Source organism: Oncorhynchus kisutch, linkage group LG24, assembly GCF_002021735.2.
Source record: "Oncorhynchus kisutch isolate 150728-3 linkage group LG24, Okis_V2, whole genome shotgun sequence".
In the NCBI taxonomy this organism is placed as follows: Eukaryota; Metazoa; Chordata; class Actinopteri; order Salmoniformes; family Salmonidae; genus Oncorhynchus; species Oncorhynchus kisutch.
Window position 1 is genome coordinate 8,323,649 of NC_034197.2, and position 22,119 is coordinate 8,345,767.

General features: G+C 46.8%; 1 protein-coding gene across 2 annotated transcripts in view; it reads left to right on the forward strand.

Annotated features, from left to right (window-relative positions):
• Nucleotides 1-22,119, forward strand: part of wnk3 (WNK lysine deficient protein kinase 3) — a 78,810-nt gene that overhangs the window by 52,083 nt on the left and 4,608 nt on the right. The window contains exons 3-19 of one of the 2 annotated variants that reach the window (XM_031803868.1): nucleotides 633-805; nucleotides 930-1,150; nucleotides 1,731-1,888; nucleotides 2,272-2,360; nucleotides 2,686-2,905; nucleotides 3,432-3,756; nucleotides 3,974-4,092; nucleotides 4,314-4,514; nucleotides 4,862-8,635; nucleotides 9,056-9,099; nucleotides 9,455-9,593; nucleotides 9,724-9,840; nucleotides 10,081-10,182; nucleotides 11,923-11,971; nucleotides 14,793-14,954; nucleotides 15,347-17,511; nucleotides 17,775-18,027. In XM_031803868.1, the coding sequence (XP_031659728.1) occupies nucleotides 633-805; nucleotides 930-1,150; nucleotides 1,731-1,888; nucleotides 2,272-2,360; nucleotides 2,686-2,905; nucleotides 3,432-3,756; nucleotides 3,974-4,092; nucleotides 4,314-4,514; nucleotides 4,862-8,635; nucleotides 9,056-9,099; nucleotides 9,455-9,593; nucleotides 9,724-9,840; nucleotides 10,081-10,182; nucleotides 11,923-11,971; nucleotides 14,793-14,954; nucleotides 15,347-17,511; nucleotides 17,775-18,027 (8,311 nt within the window). The remainder of the gene's footprint in view (nucleotides 1-632; nucleotides 806-929; nucleotides 1,151-1,730; nucleotides 1,889-2,271; nucleotides 2,361-2,685; nucleotides 2,906-3,431; nucleotides 3,757-3,973; nucleotides 4,093-4,313; nucleotides 4,515-4,861; nucleotides 8,636-9,055; nucleotides 9,100-9,454; nucleotides 9,594-9,723; nucleotides 9,841-10,080; nucleotides 10,183-11,922; nucleotides 11,972-14,792; nucleotides 14,955-15,346; nucleotides 17,512-17,774; nucleotides 18,028-22,119) is intronic. The other variant, XM_031803869.1, reaches the window with a different exon arrangement.

Genomic DNA, 22,119 nt, shown 5'->3' on the forward strand with positions numbered 1-22,119 from the left:
CATTTTAGTCCCATCCTTCAGCTCCCTTTAATCCCTCCCATCTATCTCCAAAGACCGTCCAGTTTTGATTTATATATTTCAACTGTGCTGTGAGGCTCCAGTATTGGCTTTGTTGTTGACAGTACTGTTTCCTGATTGGTATAGTGTTCCAGTATTGGCTCTGTTGTTGACAGCACTGTTTCCTGATTGGTATAGTGTTCCAGTATTGGCTCTGTTGTTGACAGCACTGTTTCCTGATTGGTATAGTGTTCCAGTATTGGCTCTGTTGTTGACAAAGAGCTGTTTCCTGAAAGCATGCTCCCCATAATAAGTCTCAGGTATAGTATATGCATTGTCTCCTGAATGTTTTTTGTCATAGGTTTCCAGTTTAGCGTATGCTGAAAGTATGAACCTATGCCTCTTGAATACAGACCTAAGCACTCGAAATCCTTCGTTTTTTGTTGTTCTTCTACAACAGTAGGAGAATAGCACTGAACGCTGTTTAGGCCGTGGGTATGTTCTCACTGATGAACTAACTGCTTGACGATTCAACAGTGCAGTATTGGCTCTGGCTCGATCTTTGCAACTTGTTCTCACAACCGAACGCTCTCTGATGTCTAACCTGCCTTCTGTGTATTTCTTTGTGTCTACAGGACCGTAAGCTGACCAAGGCGGAGCAGCAGCGTTTTAAAGAGGAGGCAGAGATGCTGAAGGGCCTCCAGCACCCTAACATTGTCCGTTTCTATGACTCCTGGGAGTCAGTGCTGCGAGGGAAGAAGTGCATCGTCCTGGTCACCGAACTCATGACCTCGGGAACCCTCAAAACGTGGGTAGAAGACACACAGACCCCTGCTCAGCTCGCAAATAGCGTTACACCAAAGAGGTTGTTCCATAGAAACCATGCCACAATGCTGTATAGTTATAACCGTGCTCCCCTGTCCTGTCTGCAGGTACCTGAAGCGCTTCAAGGTGATGAAGCCCAAGGTCCTTAGGAGCTGGTGTCGTCAGATCCTGAAGGGCCTCCAGTTCCTCCACACTAGGACCCCTCCCATCATCCACAGGGACCTCAAGTGTGACAACATCTTCATCACCGGCCCTACCGGCTCCGTCAAGATCGGAGACCTGGGATTGGCCACTCTCATGAGGACCTCCTTCGCCAAAAGTGTCATAGGTAACTAGCGACCGTCAGTTTCCGGAGCCAGCGATCAGTTGTTTTCTTATGTCATGTTGTGGGAATGGTATTTGAATGGGTCATATAGGTATGTCAGATTTTTTGTGAGTAAGACTTGAGATAATGGACATCAGTGTTGTGGGAATGACTTTTAGAATCTGTGGTCACTCTGCTACAATGTGAATATCTTATGAGCTGACCCAACTCTCCAAGAAGGCATCATCAGCTGAGTACAGTCTCTGCGGTGGTTATGTTGCACTAAATTGCACTAAATGCCACTGGAAGTGTATGTTAAGAGCTGATCTGTGGTCTGTGTTTACAGTAAGTGTGGACCCTGAGTAACCTTCATAAAATAATTTATACTCCTGGGCGTCTGATGATGGTCCTTTACTGACAGAGGAGGTTAGATGTCAAAATGATATTCAATAAACACAGGTTGCACCGTTTGAGCATCACTCTCCAAGCATGATGATGCTTATTTCACCAATTTCGGGTAATTTTGGTCTCAAAATATCTTCATCTGGGTATTTAAGGTGTGCGACTTTACCTTTTCAATTGACTAATGTGCCCTGTCTTCCAGGTACCCCTGAGTTCATGGCTCCAGAGATGTACGAGGAACATTATGATGAGTCTGTTGACGTCTATGCCTTTGGGATGTGCATGTTGGAGATGGCCACCTCAGAATACCCCTACTCAGAGTGCCAGAATGCTGCACAGATCTACCGCAAAGTCACCAGCGTAAGTCTGGGACCGCTGTCCCTTTGGGCTTGTCCCTTTGTGGCATAGGTTCCCTTTCCCCTACTTCTACAAGATCTTTACGTCTAACGTTCTTCACAAAAACCACTTTGGCCTTTTGGCCAAGTCTGTCGTTTCCCGACTTGCCCTTGATCTTCTCACCAACCTCCCTCAGATTCAGTAAATGATTAAATATACTGTATATGTGACAGTACATTAGCTGTAGTCAGGGTTTCTTCATTACTGCTTCATGATTAACTCTCTGAAGTATTACAGGAGTCCCATCTAAAGTATATTACGGTCTGTGTAGGACGGAGTAGTACATCATCTATATCATTGTCCGTTCGGTCACCTCACCTGCCCCCTCTCTCCCGCTCTGTCTACAGGGTATAAAACCAGCCAGCTTCGATAAAGTCAACGACCCAGAGATCAAAGAGATCATTGGGTGCTGCATCCGCCAGGACAAGAGTCAGAGGCAAGTGTTTTGACCTCTCTCAACCCCCCCCCCCCCTTCCCACTCTCTCTCTCCTAATAATGGGAGGAATTGCAATGCCTTTTGCAAACCTTGCTAAACAGCAGAGCGCTTGTAAAGAAAAAGTCTAGTGGTTAGGGCCGCTGACCCCGGGAACATATACCAGAGTGGGCATGGGTTCAACTCCAGCCCGCTGCCCTTCTGAATCGCCATTCTCCTACCTTTCCTGTCATCTGTTCTTCCACTGTCCTATCCAATAAAAGCCACACATTGTTTGGGAAAGAAGTGGGCATTTGTTGCAAGCTTGATGTGTTGTCTCTGTCTGCAGGCTGTCCATCCGGGACCTGTTGACCCATGCGTTCTTCGGGGAGGACACCGGGGTGCGTGTGGAGCTGGCGGAGGAAGACACCGGCTGTCAGGACTGCCTAGCCCTCAGGATCTGGGTGGAGGAGCCAAAGAAGCTGAAGGGAAAACACAAAGACAATGAGGCCATCGAGTTCAGCTACGACCTGGAGAACGACAGCGCAGAGGAGGTGGCTTCGGAGATGGTGAGATTAGGGGGAGAAATGGATAGGGAGGAAGGGAGAGAGAGGCAGAAAGAGAAATGGTGAGACACTGATACCTTTTTCACACCTTGGTGCAGACCCAGACTGTATCCTGCAGGCTCTGATATTTTCTTTTTAGATATTCCTTTCTGGCATGGCCCCAGGCTAGAACATTACAGTAAAGGTTGGCTCGGCTCAGCACATTAGTGTGAAAATGATAGAAGAGAGAACAGTGCTAGACGGAGCAGGAATAACTAGGACCTCTGTTGAAGGAACTACAGGGAAGGTTGGAGGGCTACAGGAAAGGTGATCTATTACAGAGTCCACCGCTCATTAATCAAGGTTTCCTTGCTAGTTGTTGCCTCCAACCTACATTCCCTCGCCATGCTTTCAACTTTTTCTCTCTCTTTTTCTCTCTGCCTCCTATCTCTTTCTCCTCACCTACCCTCTCTCTCTCGCTCTCTCTTTCTCTTTCTCTCTCTCCTCTCTCTGTCTACCCACCACCCCCTCTCCCTCCTCCTCTATCCAGGTGAAGTCAGGCTTCTTCCACGAGAGCGACGCTAAGGTGGTGGGTAAATCCATCCGTGACCGCGTCACGCTCATCAAGAAGTCCCGTGAGAGACGCCAGCAGCAGCTGCTCCGACAGCAGCAAGGCTTTGATGAGAGACGGGACTCCACCCTCACCTCCTCCACCTGCTCTCACCTCTCCTCCCTGGGGCCTGGGGTGGCTGTGCTGACAGGGGGAGGTGGGGAAGGAGGAGGGCAGGGTGAGGTTGAGGAGCTTCCAGAGGTGGATCAGCATGTGAGGCAACAGCAGCAGATCCACAGTGGGAATGCTCTGAGCCTGCCCACAGGTACAACAGCAGACCAATATTCCGTCAATCAGAGGCTTGTAGAGATTTGTTTACGGCGTAAGACTGTATACTGTGTTTCCCTACGTACTGATTGTGCTGGGGTAGATATCAGCAACGAAGTGGAATATTAAGATAAACATTATTTGGTTGCGGACAGTCCTAGAATAGGATATAATGATAATGATATTATTTACTCTTGCCTTTGTATTTACTCCAGGAGGTGAGAGCATTGGCTCAGCCAGCTGTGAATCCTATGCCAGTGGCCAGAGCCAGGCATACCCTCAGCAAGGGGAGTCATACATGCTCTCTCAACCCAGCCTCCCTGCTGCTGCCTCGGTGAGTATATGGCATCCCAAAGGACACCCTATTCCCTATGTAGTGGACTACTTTTAACCAGGGCCAAAAGTAGTGCACTATGTAGAGAATAGGGTGCCATTTGGAACATAGATCATATTATGGTTCTTCCTGTTTTGGAAAATCTAGTTTACAAAGAGATTGATATCTTATCTCCAACCCTGCAATCATGCTCAATTGTATTGTCTGTTATCTGTTTTTAGGCATTTTTGGCCCACCACGAAATGCTCCCGATTGGTCAGAGCGGAGGAGTTCCGAACGTGCCTACTGGTCAGAGTGGTGGGATTTCCGCCATGTGCATTGGTCAAAGCAGTGGTGGGGCACCTGTTGGTCAGCAGACTTACGTTCAGCCTGTTGCTATGGCAACGCAAGTCTCACCAGGTGTACCACAGCAGTATTCTCAGGTGAGTGGCTCTCAATCCCGTTCAACTCTCTTAACATCTCTCTAACATCTCTTTTCTACTGGACAAAAGAAGTTTGAACCTTGATTTATTCAATTCATGTAACTCGTTCAAGCACATTATCAGATGTGCTTGAACGATAACAAACGATAACAATCTTGATCATGACAATGCTTTCATGTCCTCTAAAGAATGTGTGCAGTCCTTTGATAATTAATGCCTGCCCTTTTTTCTAATGCTTACTCTTCCCTCCTCTCTTTACCTCAATCTCCCCCTACCTGCCTTCTCACCATAACTCCATCTGACCATGTCCCTGTCACCCCATGATGGTTATCTTCACACCATCTCAGTCATACCATTCAGATGGATCACAGATCGCACCAATGGCCCCTTCCCAGTCCTGCGCACCCCCAGTTTCACCCCAAGCCCAGCTTAACATTCTTCCAGCTCCCATATCAGTGGGAGACCCAACAGGACTAGTGGGAGTTGGTGACATGGAGGCCATGGTCCCTCTCCCACAACAGACCCAGGCCAATGTCACTCCTATCATCATGCAGGCCTCTGACATCCAGATGACACCCCAGCCTTTAACCCAGCAAGCGCAGCCTTTCATGATTACCCAACAGCAGACCATTGTTCAACAACAGCAGATACTGATGGAGCCACAGCAGCAGCAAATGGAGGCTCAACAAACCACCCTGCTTCAGCAGCAACAACCACACCAACAGGCCAATGTAATTCCCCAGAAGGCGGTACTGATACAGCAACATATAGAACAACAGCAGCAGACTATAGCAATCCAACAGCAGCAAACTACTGAGCTTCAGCAGCAAGTGTATGTGCAGCAAGCTTTGGTTCAGCAGCAGCAGCAAATGCAACAGCATCCTCAGCAGCAGGCCTTACCACCACAACAGCAATCAATGGACCAACAGCAGCAACAACAACAGGCATTGTCATTACAGCAAGTGGATCAAACCCAAGCCTATGTGCAACCACCGCTAAACGACCTACAACATCAGCAACAACTGCAACAGCAGCAAACATTGTTGCTACACCAACAGCACCAGATTGAACATCAGCAACAACAACAAGCGATGTTACTAGAACAACAACAGCAAGTGTACATACAACAGCAGCTTGAGCAACAGCAGCAACAGGTGTTGCTACAAAAGCAACAACAGGCACGGCTACAACAGCACCAACTGGAGCAACAGCAAGCGCTGTTACAACAGCAAATATTTGAGCAACAGCAGCAGCAAGCGATGTTACAGCAGCAGCAACAAGAGCAGCAGCAAAAGCAAGCCTTAAAGCAACAGCAACAACAGGCGCAACTACAGCAACAACAGCTAGAGCAACAGCAAGCGCTGTTACAACAGCAGCAGTTTGAGCAACAGCAGCAGCAAGCGCTCCTACAGCAGCAACAACAACTGGAGGCTCACCAAGCGAGCCAGATCCAACAACAACCGGAAATGGATCTACAACAGCAGCAACCACTGCATCAACAACAGCAAGCTGTGCTGCAACAACCGACCCAACTACAACAACAGGCGGTCGTCAGTCATCCAATCGACTCACAGCAAGCTGTGCTACAGCAACAGTTGGAACAACAGCAAGCCCTGCTACAACAGCAACAGCTTCAGCAGCAACGAGCAGTTTTACAGCAGCAGCAATTGGAGCAACAGCAACAACAGGCACAACTGCAACAGCAGCTGGAGCTACAACAGCAGCAAGCTTTGTTACAACAACAGATCGAGCAACAACAGCAACAGCAGGCGTTGCTACAACAACAACAAGCAGAGAGACTGCACCAACAGGTTTTGCTACAACAGCAGCAGCAACAGATTCAACAACAGCAAGAGACTGGGCAATCGCAGCAGCAAACCGCCAATATTCAATTTCAACAAAGCGAGAAACAAGAGACCACTTTGATTCAGCAACAATGTGAGCAGTTGCAAGCTTTGATTCAACAGCAACAAATTGATGTGTGTTTGTTGCAGCAACAACAACAACAGCAAAACACTGCTATGTTTCCACCTAGTCACACTAGCCTAACGCAGCAGCAAGTGACAGAACAACAGCAAGTAGCGCTGATACAACAGCAGCAGCAGCAACAACAAGCTGTATTACTGGAGCAACAACAACAAACGTATGTTGTCCAGCAACAACAGCAGGGCCATCAGAGCTCTGTCGTTGAACCTCCTTCTCAGATCCCTCTTGTTGCCCCAACCCTACCAGCAGCAGATGTTATACAGGCCATGCAGGTCCAAGCTCAGATGGCTGCCCAGGGTCAGGGAGCCAAACCTGTAGCCATTCAGCCACAGATTCCCAGCCAGGCTCCACTGGCTATAGTGCATGCCCAAGTCCTGGCCCAGATTCAAGCTCAGAATGAAGCTCACCCTCAGAGCCTGGGCCATTTCCCAGTCCCAGTACTCCAGGCCCAGCCCCAGCCTCCACTCAAAGCCCAGCCCCAGATGATCGAGGTCCAGATTCCACCTCACGTGGTGGCCCCCATCCAGGCACCAAGTCCTCCGATCCCTATCCAGTCCCAGGCTCCTATAGTACAGGCTATCCATCAGATCCCAGCTCAAATACAGGCCCAGGCTCCAGTGCAGTCACTCATCCAGCAGACTCCCCAGCCTCTGCATCCAACCCAAGCTTTGAATCCGATTCCAGCAGTTGTTGAGACTCAGATGATGCCTCCTATGAGGCAGAGTTCAGCTCTGGTCCAACCCCAACCTCCAGTCTCAATAACCGCCATGCACAGCCAGATCCAAGCCCAACCCCAGCACGAGTCTCCAGTGCAGCCCAGTGTTCAGCTCCCAGGTCTAGCGCAGCCTCAACACCGCCCCCATGCTCCAGCTGTACTACTGGCACCCCAGTATGTCACTGCACCTCAGCCCACCCAACAGCAAGCCATACAGCCAGTCCTGCAACAACAACATCAGGACATCACACAACAAGTTACCCAGCAACACCAGCAGGTACTGTTGGAGCAACAGCAGTCCATGGTGCAGTACCAGCAGATGATGCTGTCTCCTGGATCTGTTGGTGTTGGAACTGTCATGTCGGCCCCTGCCTCCACAGTCATAGACCCTACCACCTTGGTCTCTGCTTCGCCTCAACACATACAACAACAGACTGGGCAAGTGTATAACCAAGGCCAGCAGGTACAGCTACAACCACAGGTACAGCTACAGCCTGTCCCACAGCCACAACAGCAGCAGCTGCAAGTAACAGGAAGCCCAGCTGTGGTGCAGCCGTTAAACCAACCCATACCTCAGGCTCAGTCTAAATCTATGCTGCCTCAACCCATTCCCATGGAGCAATACCAACAGCAACAGCTGGTGCAACAGGTTCCACAAGTCATACAACAGACACTCCCACAGCAGCTTCAGTCTCAGACAACCCCAGCCCCAATTCAACAGGCTCTGCAGTCTCAGCATCAGCAGGTCTCAAATCCTGACCCATGTCAACTGGGTTATCAGCTTCCTCAGATCCCCCCACATATGTTGCCCCAGCAGCCTACTGTTAACCCAGCACAGACAGCATCCCCCAGAAACGTGCCCCAGCTCGGGTCTCAGACTAGAGCCCTACCCTTGTACAGTCAGGTAGTAGCAGGAGCAGGAGGTCTGCCACCATCCCCCCAGCACCAAGCTCAGCTGACACAACCGCTACCCACGCACACACACACCCAGATGGCCATGCAAGCTCAGGCACACACCCAGACACTGGCCCAAGCGCAGGCCCATGCCCACACCCAGACCCAGCTCGCTGAGGCTGCATTGGCGGACTCCACCACCGAGCAACAGCCCCCTCTGAATCCTTCCCAGGCTACTTCCTTCCCTCTTCCACAGATGCCCCCCAGTCCTTCTCATACATCGTCTCACCCCCACCCTGCCTCCCTGCCACCCCTCCATCCTGCTACCCCTGGCCCAGAGACCCAGCCCACCCCACCAGAGAGCCAACTAACCCTGTCTGGTCTGGCTGATGTCCCCTCGGGCCTGACCTCTCCCCCGGCTGTTGCCGCCACTGCCCAGCCCCTTGACTCTAACGCCCCCTCGCTGCTGCACCCCACCTCAACCTCACTCCAAGACTGTGACCCTGCTCTGCTGGGCATTGCTCAGGTACAGAAGTGCACGCCACTCTACCACTACTGTATACTGTTCCACTACTACCACTATCTTCATCCAATATCCAGCCGGTTCTAGAAGGGTGTATACAGTAGAGAGTATTCCGAGGGCCATACCCTTTTTGAATCACAATAAAACACATTATTTTTGTTTCGTTTTGAAGAAAATGTCCTTTTACTCAGTTACGCTAAGTACGTTTGTATGGTATTTGTTCTGATTTAAACTAACCAGTACTACAACAACCAGATCAAGTTTCTTTCCTTTAAATTACATTAAAATAGGTTCATTTTTGTTCAATTTCCTATTTCAGTTGTTCAATTTGATTTGTATCAGTCAACTAATGGTTTGGTATCTATTTTTTTTTTTGGTTTTTGCTGTTTTGGTGTTGGTCTGTCTATTTATGTGGCTCTACAGGAGAGTCCAAACCAGTCTGGCACAGAGCGACACTCCTCTTCAGGGTATGTGTCACATCACTACTCTCAACGTCGGCCCCAATTTACTTCCTTGCTCTTGCCCCCGGCCCTATCAGGTCAATGTTTGCAGATCAATAAGTTTGAAGTGATATGGTGGAAGCTACACCACTACACTACTTAAACCTTTCCAGAACCTTCCGATCTGCAAACATCCAAAGGTTAGGACCAAGGGGAAGGGCTAGGGACCGGTTGTCAATGTTCGCTTATTTTTTGTTTTGAATGTCAAGCCCTCCATGTTAGAAAAGACTATGCCCACTACTGTACATGGAGTACTATTTATTTTACCATCAATGTTCACGTGTTGTGCATGACTCTTGCTTGTCTGACACCTCTCTCACAGTGCTGTTCCAGCCAATGGGGATGGGGATCTACAGATGTTGTTAGCCAATGGAAAACTAGAGAGGGTGAAGTCTCAGAGGAGATTGTCCTATCGGGGGGCAGAAAAGGGATCCCATGCATTTCAACTGAGTATGATCCAGGTATAGTATCCCGAATAATATGAATCCCTATCAGGATGTGAAAGGTTTACAATAAATTGTCAAGTCCAAGAAGTTGTCATGTCCAAGACATTGAACAGAACCACATGGTTTCTCTTCCTGTGCTCTGTAGGTGTCCGGCTCTGGTGACAACATGGTGGAGTGTCAGCTGGAAACCCACAGCAACAAGATGGTCACCTTTAAGTTCGACACAGAGGGAGACGCACCTGAAGACATCGCAGATTATATGGTGACTAGATCAACAGGCAGTTCTACATGGACATTGCATGGGATTATTGCACCTCAAACTTCTACCTGTTTTGATATATTAGATATGAATATATGATTATTCTATATTGGATGGGATGATGGTTTTTGCGGCAAGCATTCTCATTTGGACTAACACCCAGTTCGCCATGCAGCCTGTGTTTGGTCCATTGAGTTTGGCTTTAAAAATATATATTTTGTGTATCTGTAATGTCTTGTGTAGGTGGAGGAGGATTTTGTCCTTGAGTCAGAGAAAGATACATTTGTGGAAGAGCTGAGGTCCATTGTCAAGAGAGCTCAGGAAATTCTCCTCACACATCAACAGGTCTGGTTTGAAAACATTGGTTGTGTCCCACATGGCACCATAATACCTATTCCCTACATCAGGGTTTCTCAGAGTGGGGTCTGCTGGGTTCTCAAAGTGGGTGCTGTGGAGGTACTGCAGGGGGTTCACATCCAGATAAATACACTGCATGACCAAAAGTATGCTCGTCGAACATCTCATTCCAAAATCACAGGCATTAATATGGAGTTGGTCCCTCCCTTTGCTGCTAGAACATCCTCCACTCTTCTGGGAAAGCTTTCCACTAGATGTTGGAACATTGATGCGGGGACTTGCTTCCATTCAGCCACGAGCATTAGTGAAGTCGGGCACTGATGTTGGGCGATTAGGACTGGCTCGCAGTTTGCGTTCCAATTCATCCCAAAGGTGTTCAGTGAGGTTGAGCTCAGGGCTCTTTGCAGCCCAGTCAAGTTTATCCACACTGATCTCGACAAACCATTTCATGGACCTTGCTTTGTGCACTTTTGCCACAAAGTTGGAAGCACAGAATCGTCTAGAATGTCATTGTATGCTATAGCGTTAAGATTTCCCTTTACTGGAACTAAGGGGCCAAGCCCAAACCATGAAAAACAGTGCAGACCATTGTTCCTCCTCCATCAAACTTTACAGTTGGCACCCATTTAGATGGTGGGGTGGATGTGGGGCCAGAGACAGCAGGGGTTCAAACTGTAGAACGCAGTTCCGGCATTTGAATATAAAAATTGATTTTATCAAACAAAACTATGCTACCTTATATCTCTGGGATCCTCAGGATGACAAATCAGAGCAAGATTACTGAATGTAAGTACATTATTTACCTTCAGAGGTGAATGTATCAAACCAGTTGCCGTGATAAAACGTTTTATTGTTGTGCACTCTCCTCAAACAATAGCATGGAATTTTTTCACTATTAGAGGTTTTGTTTTAAAACTGCAAAGTTTCTCTGCCTCATGGCAAAATGTGTATAATTGCATGATATTAGCTCTACAGCTGCAACAACAACAAAAAAATCCCTCTGCCCAATGACAAAATTTGTAGAATTGCAGGATATTCGCTTGAAAACAGCACATTTTTCTCTCCGATGCCAAGAGGCTGGCTTTTAAAATGTTCCTTCCCTGGACCTGAGACTTGGTTCGTCCAGCCATGCCGAAGTCATAAGTAAAACATATTGTATGCTTTTTATTTAATTACATTTTTTAATCTCACTCGAGTTGTGTTCTGATTATGAGGGGGTCCCTGAAGAATTTGCTCTCACAAAAGGGGTCCTGGGCCCCTAAAAGTTTGAGAACCCCTGCCCTACATGGTCGAAAGTAGTACAATATAAAGGGAATAGGATGCTTTTTGGGAAGCTGCTCCGATATCCTTATGTAATGTCTTTTAGGCTCCTTTCTACTCTTAATCTTTAGACATACAGTTTGAAACACTGAAACCAGTACAGCGTACAGCCAGGGGTAAAGCATGTCCTGATGTCCATATTATGGTGCCTTGAAAACAGGTCCATGTAAAGTACTGTCTGTCTTTTATCTTACCGTTATGGAAACAATATGTCAGTAGCCATGTCCTATGTTTTGGTGAATGCTAAACCTTCAGAGAGCTAAAGTAATGGTGTATGGAGAACATACAGAGGCCCTTACCTTGGCTAATGTAATGGAGCAACCATAGCTAATTGGAGTGATTACAATGTCATTCCGCCTGTATGTATGTTAACATCGTCTGTTCTGTGTTTTCCTGTTGTCTGTCCAGACTGGATCTATGGAACAGCTGCATGTGAGCACTCCAACAGGCACAGCAAGTGAGTTACCCCTCCCTGGCTTTGTCCAAAATGGCAACTACAGTGCATTGGGACAGTTTTCAGACCCCTTGACTTTTTCCAAATTTTGTTGCCTTATTCTAAAATGTATTAAAGTTTAGACATTTTTGCTAATGGAAAAAAAAATTGCCCCTTTGGCAGCAATTAAAGCCTCAAGTCTTCTTGGGTAAATAAATTACACTCAAGCTCTGTCAGGTTGGCTGCACAGCTATTTTTCAGGTCTCTCCAGAGAGGTTCGATTTGGTTCAAGTCCGGGCTTTGGCTGGGCCCTCAAGGACATTCAGAGACTTGTTACGAATCCCTTTGGCCCTGCAGTCTAGGGGGGATGGAAACGAGACCCGTAACAGAGTTCATAACAGTGAAAAGGAACAGTGACAACTAATAACAACAGACAACCTAAATCTAGGGGGGGGGGGGGGGGGGTCACTGATTGGCGACTGCTGACTGCCACCTCCAATCAAGTTGTATAAACATCTTAAGGATGATCAATGGAAACAGGATGCACCTGAGCTCAATTTCGACTCTCATAGTAAAGGGTCTGAATACGTGCAAACATTTCTAAAAACATGTTTTCGCTTTGTCATTATCGGGTATTGTGTGTAGATTGATGAGGGGGAAAAAAATTGTTTAATCAATTTTAGAATAAGGCTGTAACGTAACAAAATGTTGGAAAAAGTGATGCGGACTGAATACTTTCCAAATGCACTGCGTTTCCCTGTATAGAGCATAGTGCATGTATAGTGCACTTCTTTTGACCAGATCCCTATGGGCACTATATGGGGAATAGAATTCAATTTGGGACTAGCCCCTCCTCCTCCCCACTAGTCCTCCTATACTATAATAAGGTTAGATGGATAAGATCAAATAAATGCATAATTGTCCATTTACATTTTCGTAGTTGATTTTATTGTAACAAACTTTTTACACAGTTCGATTGACATGATATACTACATCTCTCCAGCTTCAAGTGGACTATAAATGGTTATGGCATCTGGTGCTTTGCCAAATGGAGTAGGTTACTATTTTACAACATGATGTTAGATGGTTCCTCAGCCGGAAAGTAGTCCATGGGCAAGGAGATATTGTAATCCATTGTTTGCTTTTCTTTAAATCCATTACAAACTTCAACTAAGTATAGCCTCCTTTTAGCAAATACATCTAGGGTAGTGATAGGGGCATGTGAACATATATATTTATTTTTTGGGCCAAATCATCTTTAAGTAAATATGAAGTTGATTTCAGGTGATTTTGGTCAGTTTGAAATGGTTGTTTAAGGAAAACAAACCATGGATTACAATTTCTCCAGGCTCATAGACTACTTTCAGGGTTAGGAACCATCTAACATCATGTTGTAAAATAGTGAGCTACTCCTTTAACCCTTTTGTAACCCTAAAGCATTATGAATGATGTCCGTGGTCACTAAACAGTCGAACATAATGGAGATCTCCAAGCCATTCCTAGTCGATCACCAAACATTTCTGTAAAAACACAAGAATACGCCTTGCGTTCCTATTTTTTATTTGTTTCGTGCTGTTGGCTGTAGGTGCACTTGATTCAGCAGCCCGAGTGCCGGGAAGGCAAAGTGTTCCCATTTGAACCATTTCATGTGTCTAAGGTAGAACTCCTCCTACCCGGCAGGCCCAGAGAGCAAATCAAGTGCACCTATAGGCCTACCACTGACCAATCAGATGGCTCAGATCACCGTGTCTACACAGTTTCCTCTTGACAGTGTAAAAAGAAGGCTCGAATGCACAGCAAAGTTGATAATGTTCAATTTTAAAAGCATGACTAGGGAGAGACTCAATGAATACAGAAAAGAGCTGTTGTTTTTGAGTAAGTTCATATTTAAGTTGTTATTCAGCACTGTTAACACTTTGTTCAACAGTTTTATAAGCCATAAAATGCACCGGCGCTCCTTCCAGTCACACTACAACCAGCACTGCAGCTGCAATCAACGAGTACAGCAAAGACTGTCAATAAACTTGCGTTATTATTAGCGGCTTGTGTCTTTTTAAATATCGAGGAATATTTCACTTACTCTGGTCATAGGAGTAACAACATGAATTGGTGCATGAGGCTGAAATAATGCTGTGCGACTTAAGTTTCGTTATTAACTGGAAGACTGTGTCCCCTTTTCTCAGTGGAGAGAGGGGGATGGTGAGTCTGGGGAGATGCAGCCTCACCACTGCTCTCTCCTTCCCCTCAGACTGACCATCAGATGCAGGCCATCAGTCCAGTGAAAAAAACAACGTATTATGCTCACTCAGCTGTGCCTCACAAGTAATACAACAAGTGATCTATTACCAGTGTGATCATATAAGTTTAATTTTAAAATGGTCTGGGAAGAACAACATTGGCAGGGTAACTCAATCATAGCCAATATGCAGTGATAATGTATTGGGCCTGTAGCCCACTGCACAAACCTCATTGCTACAGAACTGTTTTTAATTGGTTAATGTAGCATAGGCTTACATTTTTTAAATCATGTTACAAAGTAGTAGTAGATCTCAGCTTGCATTTTGACTTAGTGATCTTGACTCAGAAAAGGTTGGTGACCACTGTTCTATGTGTTTATGAAGGCTTCATTAAGCCTTGAAAGTAAAGTTAGTTCATTCAAGTGGGACCTTTTCTATATTATTTTGCTCTCTATCTGCCAGTTGTGCAGCTCCTTGTGATAAAGCATTATTAATGATTCTGAATTATTTCTAAAATATCTATATAGGTTTTATAAAGTGTTTAAGGAAACCTTGAAAGTTGTAGTTAGTTTAAAGTGGGACTTTTTATATATTATTTTATGTTCCAGTGGACTGGGCGCCTCAGTCGTCTCCGGTGGGCAGATGGAGGTTCTTCATCAACCAGACCATCAGACACAGAGACTCCACGTCCAACCAGGGAGGAGCGTCCACCCCTCCACCTCTCTCGACCGGAGAGGTCAGGGTGCCCCAGTCTACAGACACTGACAGAGGTACAGTAACAGTATGATTGGGTCAATGAAAGACACACCTGGGCAGTAATCTAACACAGGGCAGCAATTCCCTTTCCACGCTACCAAGCCCACCCTGAAAACAGTAGGGGTTGAAATATTTTCTGAACTGTCCTGTGCAGTTAGTGTCCTGCTCCAAAGGTGGGCTATGCACTGTACAGAAAATGTTACAACCCCTTCTCCCATGTGCTGGTTTTAATATTGTCTCATTGCATTGTCTTTTCCAACGACTATGGTGGAAGCGTAACCAGGCCAGCGTAGTACGGCTGGGCTCGGCTTAGCTGTGTTTGGTTCTGTCTGTCGAGTAACACCAACTAAACCTCTGTCCCTCCTCTCTCTGGTCTTGTGTGCTCTGATTGGTCAATGTACTTTAGAGGGGGGCGGAGGATCGCAGAGATCGGACTCCTCCTTCGCTGGAATGGTCTCCTCTCCTCCTCCCCGCTCCACGTCCACCCTGTGTGTCCCTGCCACCGCCTCCTCTCCCCCTGCCTCCGCCTCCACCGTTTCTGCCCCTGCCTCCATGTCTGCCCCCCCAGCCCCTGCTGCCCCCGCTCCTGACACGACGGCCTCTGCTGCCTCTGACAGTAGGGTTTCCGCCCTGACTTCTAGTCTCGCTAGTGCAGTTGTTGCCTCAGTCCCTCACCCAGTCCCCGCTGCCTCGGCTAGGCTAGGCCTAGACCTGCAGGCTTCCATTAACCAAACTTCCAGTGCCACCACAGCAACATCCTCCATCCCAACCACCGCTGCCAACCTCCCAGTCACTTCCATGGTAGCTGCTTCTGCCACCATCGCGCCCACTACCACCCCCTCTCCAACTGAAGCTCTGACCTCCCCAGCTACGAGTAGGGGCTCTATGGTGAGCCAGGGCCGAGGACCAAGCCTGGGTGATGTAGTAAAGGTGGCCACCCTAGGACAGTGTGTGTCTGGAGGGGACCACTCATCCACTGGCTCAATCCACCCACCAGTGGCTGTGGCTGCAGCCGTGGCCTCTCCTCCTGTTAGCCGTGCCGGTCTGGAGCAGCAGCAACACACTCTGCCTCAGATGCAGTGCACGGCAGCCCAGGTTCAGCCTCAGGTCCAGTTACAACAGCAACTCCAGACAGTGCAACAGGTACAGCAGCAGCAACCGCTCCTAGAACATCAGCAACAACAACAACACCTGAAGACTGTGCAACTCCAACAGGTACAGAAACAACAGCAAGAGTACCAAGAGCAGATACAACTGCAGCAGCAGAAGCAGCAACACGCGTTGCAGCAATCTATTCAACAGTTGCAGATGCTGCAACAACATCAGCAGCAGTCTGAGGTACATTTGCATCCCCAGCTCAGTCACACAGAACCGTTACAACAACAGTGTATGTCCCTGCAATCACAGACAGAGATGTTGCCGCTGGCACTACAACTACAGACTCAGCAAATGCCTGTCCAAATGCAGAACACACAGTACAACACACAGTTACACATGCTACACCAGTTGCCACCACCACAGCAAAAACAACCAGTCATTTCACAGCAACAGGCAGCGATTGACTTGCAGCCACAGCATCAGCAACAGTTAACTCTGCAACAAGCACTGCATAGTCAGCAGCAACAGCATATGCTCCAACAACAACCGCAACAACAGCAGCAGCAGCAACAACAGCAGCAACAACAGCAGCTGTCAGTGAACCAACAGTATGTCCAACAACAATCAGGACAGCCACTAAACATGGCGCTGGTACAACAGCAAGCTCAACAACTCCCTCTAGAACAGCCACAACAACTAGTACAGCAACAGCAGCAACAACAAAAACAACAAGAGGTTAACCCTCAGCAGCAGCAGGTGCCCCAGCAGGCTCCTCCCCAGAAGCAGACGTCATTACAACAGTCAGAGTGGAAGAGGTCTACAGAGGAGGACAGTGTGACAGAGGATATAGGCAGTCACTCTGCCCCTCTACATCCCTCCTCAGACTTATCTTTGCCCCTCAACATTAACACAACCTCCGATGCCCCCTTACCGCCCCTCTCCCTCACCCTGACCCCATCCCCAGTCCAACCATCCTCTGTGGCAGAGTCGGACAGCGAGGGCCCTCCCAAAATCGAGTTTGTAGACAACCGCATTAAGACTCTGGATGAAAAGCTGAGGAACTTGTTGTATCAGGAGTATAGTAGTGGGGCAGCTGTGACGGGGGGAGCTGCTGTGGCTTCTACCGCAGGTGCCACCGCAGTGTCAGCAGCCTCCACATCGGCAGGAGGGGATGAATCCTCGGAGCCGCACTCGCTCCAACCCTCCTCCTTCCCTCCTCCCGTGTTGTCATCCTCAGACACCTCTCCTCACTCTTCCTCCTCCACCACCTCCTCCACCACCTCCCGCTCCTCCTCCACCTCTCCTGACCTGGAAAGGGGGAGAGGAGTGGGGGAGGAGGCTCCACCAGCAAGCCCGGTGGAGCAGCAGCCCGGCCCGTCTCTCTCCTCCGCCTCCCTCGCTTCCTCCCTCCTTGCCTCCCCACACGGAGACTCGGCCGGGCCCCCGCCTATCCCTGGAGAACCCACTGTTTTTGTAAGTAAGGTCCACATATCTGGATGTTGAATTGAAACATTGAATAGTGTTTGATTGACTTTTACCTGAAACTTTATGTAAAGATCACTACTTCGATTGCCTTGTTCTTATGAATATCTTTTTCAATGCTACGGTTCTTGTTATGTAAGTTTATGATATTCCAGCATCTCTTTTTTTTTCTCTCCGAGTGTCTCTACCCCCGATTTTGGCAGCCACTCTTACCATGTCGCTATGTTACCTATCCCCTCCCCCTACCCCTCCAGGCTGCCCCCCCTCACTCTGACACCAGTACCCCAGGAGAAGTCACTACGTGGCCCGTAAATCTGCACCCCGTCCCCCTGGGCCCTGGATCGCCGCCACAGCACAATGCAGGAGGTGGATATTTTGGCCTAAACCTGACATGTCCTAGTATCAGAAATCCCGTTAGCAAGAAATCCTGGACTCGCAAATTCAAAAGCTGGGCTTGCAAACTGCGCCACTCCGCCAGCTTGTTCAAGAAGCCCAGAGTCCAGCAAGGTAGCGTGATCTTAGAGAGAGAGGGTGAATGGGATGTTGGTTGGTGGGGGTGTTTATCTCAAATACAAATGGGTAGATACAGTATGTTTTGTGTAACCTAGTTGTGTTGTTTCTGATCATCTTTGACAGCAATTATTTGATTGTTTATTCTTTAACAATTAATTAGTAACTGTAATTGTATCTATTGTAATGTTATTGTCTTTGTTGTATAGTGCCATGTCGATGATATCACTACATGATACATTACTCGTTTGGATTTATTTGTTTTGGAGAATGGCTTTACTAAATTTATTTTGGCAATCTTTTTTTTGTTTGCATGGGGGATAACTCACCCTTGGCATGAGGCTGGAATAGTGGAAAGAAGCATAGAGAAGAGGAGCCAGAGAAGGGGGGATGAGGAGGAAAATGGTACAGAGTGTAGGAAGGAAGGAGGGAAGAGACGGGCATCATCAGGAGGGTGATATGTCCGTGGTGCAGATGAGCTTACTACTGTAACTCTGGAGGTGCACGTGGATCTTCAGCCCCCGAGCTAGGATGCCCACCACAGCCCCGCCCCACCCTCTGCTCTGTAGGCCACTGCCCAGTCAGTGCCAACACACCAAACACTGCCCTCACCACACCAACCACCCCACCTGCTGGCACAGAGTAGCTAAGAGCACCCCACACACACTCGCACATACACAACGGTTCAAGGACACACATAATGTACACACACATAATGTACACACAAACACTCCCCTACGTATTTATTTGGACAGTGAAGCTCAAACTTTTAATTTGGCTCTATACTCCAGCATTTGAGATCAAATGTTTTATATGAGGCGACTGTACAGAATGTCACCTTTTTATTTGTATGAAAATACCCTCACATGGTCACCTCATAAAACATAAAACATAAAACATTTGATCTCAAATCCAAAATTCTGGACTACAGAGGCAAATGAAAAGTTTTAGGTTTGCTCTCCAAATAAATATGTAGGGGTGTGTACATACCATGCTTTCAGGGCTCACTTACATACCACGCTTTGAGGGCTCACAATCACACGTGGCACATGTCACTGCAATCACTGCATATGTATGCAGTACATTTAGATGCAATACATTCCTTAAAATACTTTCTACATGAGCCATTTGCCATGTCAGTATGTTATGTATTGTATGTGATATCCTAGATTATGATGACAGTCATAATTTACTATACATTGTGCACATTGCACAGTACAGGGTTTAGAAGTAACTACAGTACCAGTCAAAAGTTTGGACACACCTACTCATTCCAGGGTTTTTCTTTATTTTTACTATTTTCTACATTGTAGAATAATAGTTACGACATCAAAACTATGAAATAACACATGGAATAATGCAGTAACCAAAAAAGTGTTAAACAAATCAAAATATATTGTACATTTTAGATTCTTCAAAGTAGCCACCCTTTGCCTTGATGACAGTTTTGCACACTTTTGACTGGTACTATATATAGACTGCTATTCTTATATGTATTAGTGTGTTTCACTGTAGTTTAGTGATGTGTATTTTCATTTTACACTACATGGCCAAATGAGTGGATTCGGCTCTTTCAGCCACACCCGAAGCTGACAGTTGTATAAAATTGAGCACACCGCCATGCAATCTCCATAGACAAACATTAGCAGTAGAATGGCCCGTACTGAAGAGCTTAATGACTTTCAACGTGGCACCGTCATAGAATGCCACCTTTCAAACAAGTCAGTTTGTCAAATTTCTGCCCTGCTGGAGCTGCCCCGGTCAACTGTAAGTGCTGTTATTATGAAGTGGAAATGTCTAGGAGCAACAACTGCTCAACTGCGAAGTGGTAAGCCACACAAGCTCACAGAATGGGACCGCTTAGTGCTGAAGAGCGTAGTGCATAACAGTTGTCTGTCCTCAGTTGCAGCACTCACTACCGAGTTCCAAATTTCCTCTGAAAGCAACATCAGCACAAGAACTGTTTGTCTGGATCTTCATGAAATTAGTTTCCATGCCCCGAGCAGCCGCACACAAGCCTAAGATCACCATGCGCATGCCAAGCTTCGGCTGGAGTGGTGTAATGCTCGCCTCCATTGGACTCTGGACCAGTGGAAATGCATTCTCTGGAGTGATGAATCACACTTCACCATCTGGCAATCCGATGGACGAATCGAATCTAGGTTTGGCGGATAACAGGAGAACTCTACCTACATGCATAGTGCCAACTGTAAAGTTTGGTGGAGGAGGAATAATGGTCTGTGGCCGTTTTTCATGGTTCGGATTAAGGCTGAAAAATAAAATTGTGTACTTTATACCCCTTTTTCTCCCCATTTTCGCGATATTCAATTGGTAGTTACAGTGTTGTCCCATCGCTGCTACTCCTGTACGGACTCGGGGCCATGTAGTGATTTGATTTGAGAGGCGAAGGTCGAAAGCCATGTGTTCTCCGAAACACCAGCCCGCCAAGCCGCACTGCTTCTTGACACACTGCATGCGCCCAGCTGCCACAAGGAGTCGACGCTGGGCCAATTGTGCTTCACCCAATTGGTCTCCCGGTCACGGCCGGTTGCGACACAGCCCGGGATCGAACCTGGATTTTTAGTGATGCAGTGCCTTAGACCGCTGTGCCACTCAGGAGGCCTGTAAGGAAACCTTAATGCTACAGTATATAATGACATTCTAGACAATTCTGTGCTTCCAACTTTGTGGCAACAGTTTGGGGGGAAGGCCCTTTCCTGTTTCAGAATGAAAATGCCCCTTGCACAAAGCGAGGTCCATACAGAAATGCTTTTTCAAGATCGGTGTGGAAGAACTTGACTGGCCTGCACAGAATCCTGACCTCAACCCCATCGAACACCGTTGGGATGAATTGGAACGCCGACTGCGAGCCAGGCCTAATCACCAAACATCAGTGCCCGACCTCACTAATGCTCTTGTGGCTGAATGGAAGCAAGTCCCCGCAGCAGTGTTCAAACATCTACTGGAAAGCCTTCCCAGAAGAGTGAAGGCTGTAATAGCAGCAAAGGGGGGGACCAACTCCATATGAATGCCTATGAGTTTGTAATGAGATGTTTGACGAGCAGGTGTCCACATACTTTTGGACATGTAGTGTATGTGCACTTGTTCTACATATGTGTGTATACAGTTGAAGTCAGAAGTTTACATACACTTAGGTTGGAGTCATTAAAACTCATTTTAAACCACTCCACAAATTTCTTGTTAACAAACTATAGTTTTGGCAAGTCGGTTAGGACATCTACTTAGTGCATGACACAAGTCATTTTTCAAACAATTGTTTACACACAGATTATTTCACTTACAGTTGAAGTTAGAAGTTTACATACACCTTATCCAAATACATTTAAACTCTGTTTATCACAATTCCTGACATTTAATCCTAGTAAAAATTCCCTGTGTTAGGTCAGTTAGGATCACTACTTTATTTTAAGAATGTGAAATGTCAGAATATTAGCAACATTTCAAGACATCAGGCAGGAAGTTAAAGCTTGGTCGCAAATGGGTCTTCCAAATGGACAATGACCCCAAGCATGCTTCCAAAGTTGTGGCAAAATGGCTTATGGACAACAAAGTCAATGTATTGGAGTGGCCATCAGAAAGCCCTGACCTCAATCCTATAGAAAATGTGTGGGCAGAACTAAAAAAGCATGGGCGAGCAAGGAGGCCTACAAACCTGACTCAGTTACACCAGCTCTGTCAGGAGGAAAGGGCCAAAATTCACTCAACTTATTGTATGATGCTTGTGGAAGGCTACCTGAAAAGTTTGACCCAAGTTAAACAATTGAATGGCAATGCTACCAAATACTAATTGAGTGTATGTAAACTTGTGACCCACTGGGAATGTGATGAAAGAAATAAAAGCTGGAATAAATCATTCTCTAGTATTATTCTGACATTTCACATTCTTAAAATAAAGTAGTGATCCTAACTGACCTAAAACAGGACATTTTTACTAGAATTAAATGTCAGGAATTGTGAAAAACTGAGTTACTATTTTCTACATTGTAGAATAATAGTTACGACATCAAAACTATGAAATAACACATATGGAATAATGCAGTAACCAAAAAAGTGTTAAACAAATCAAAA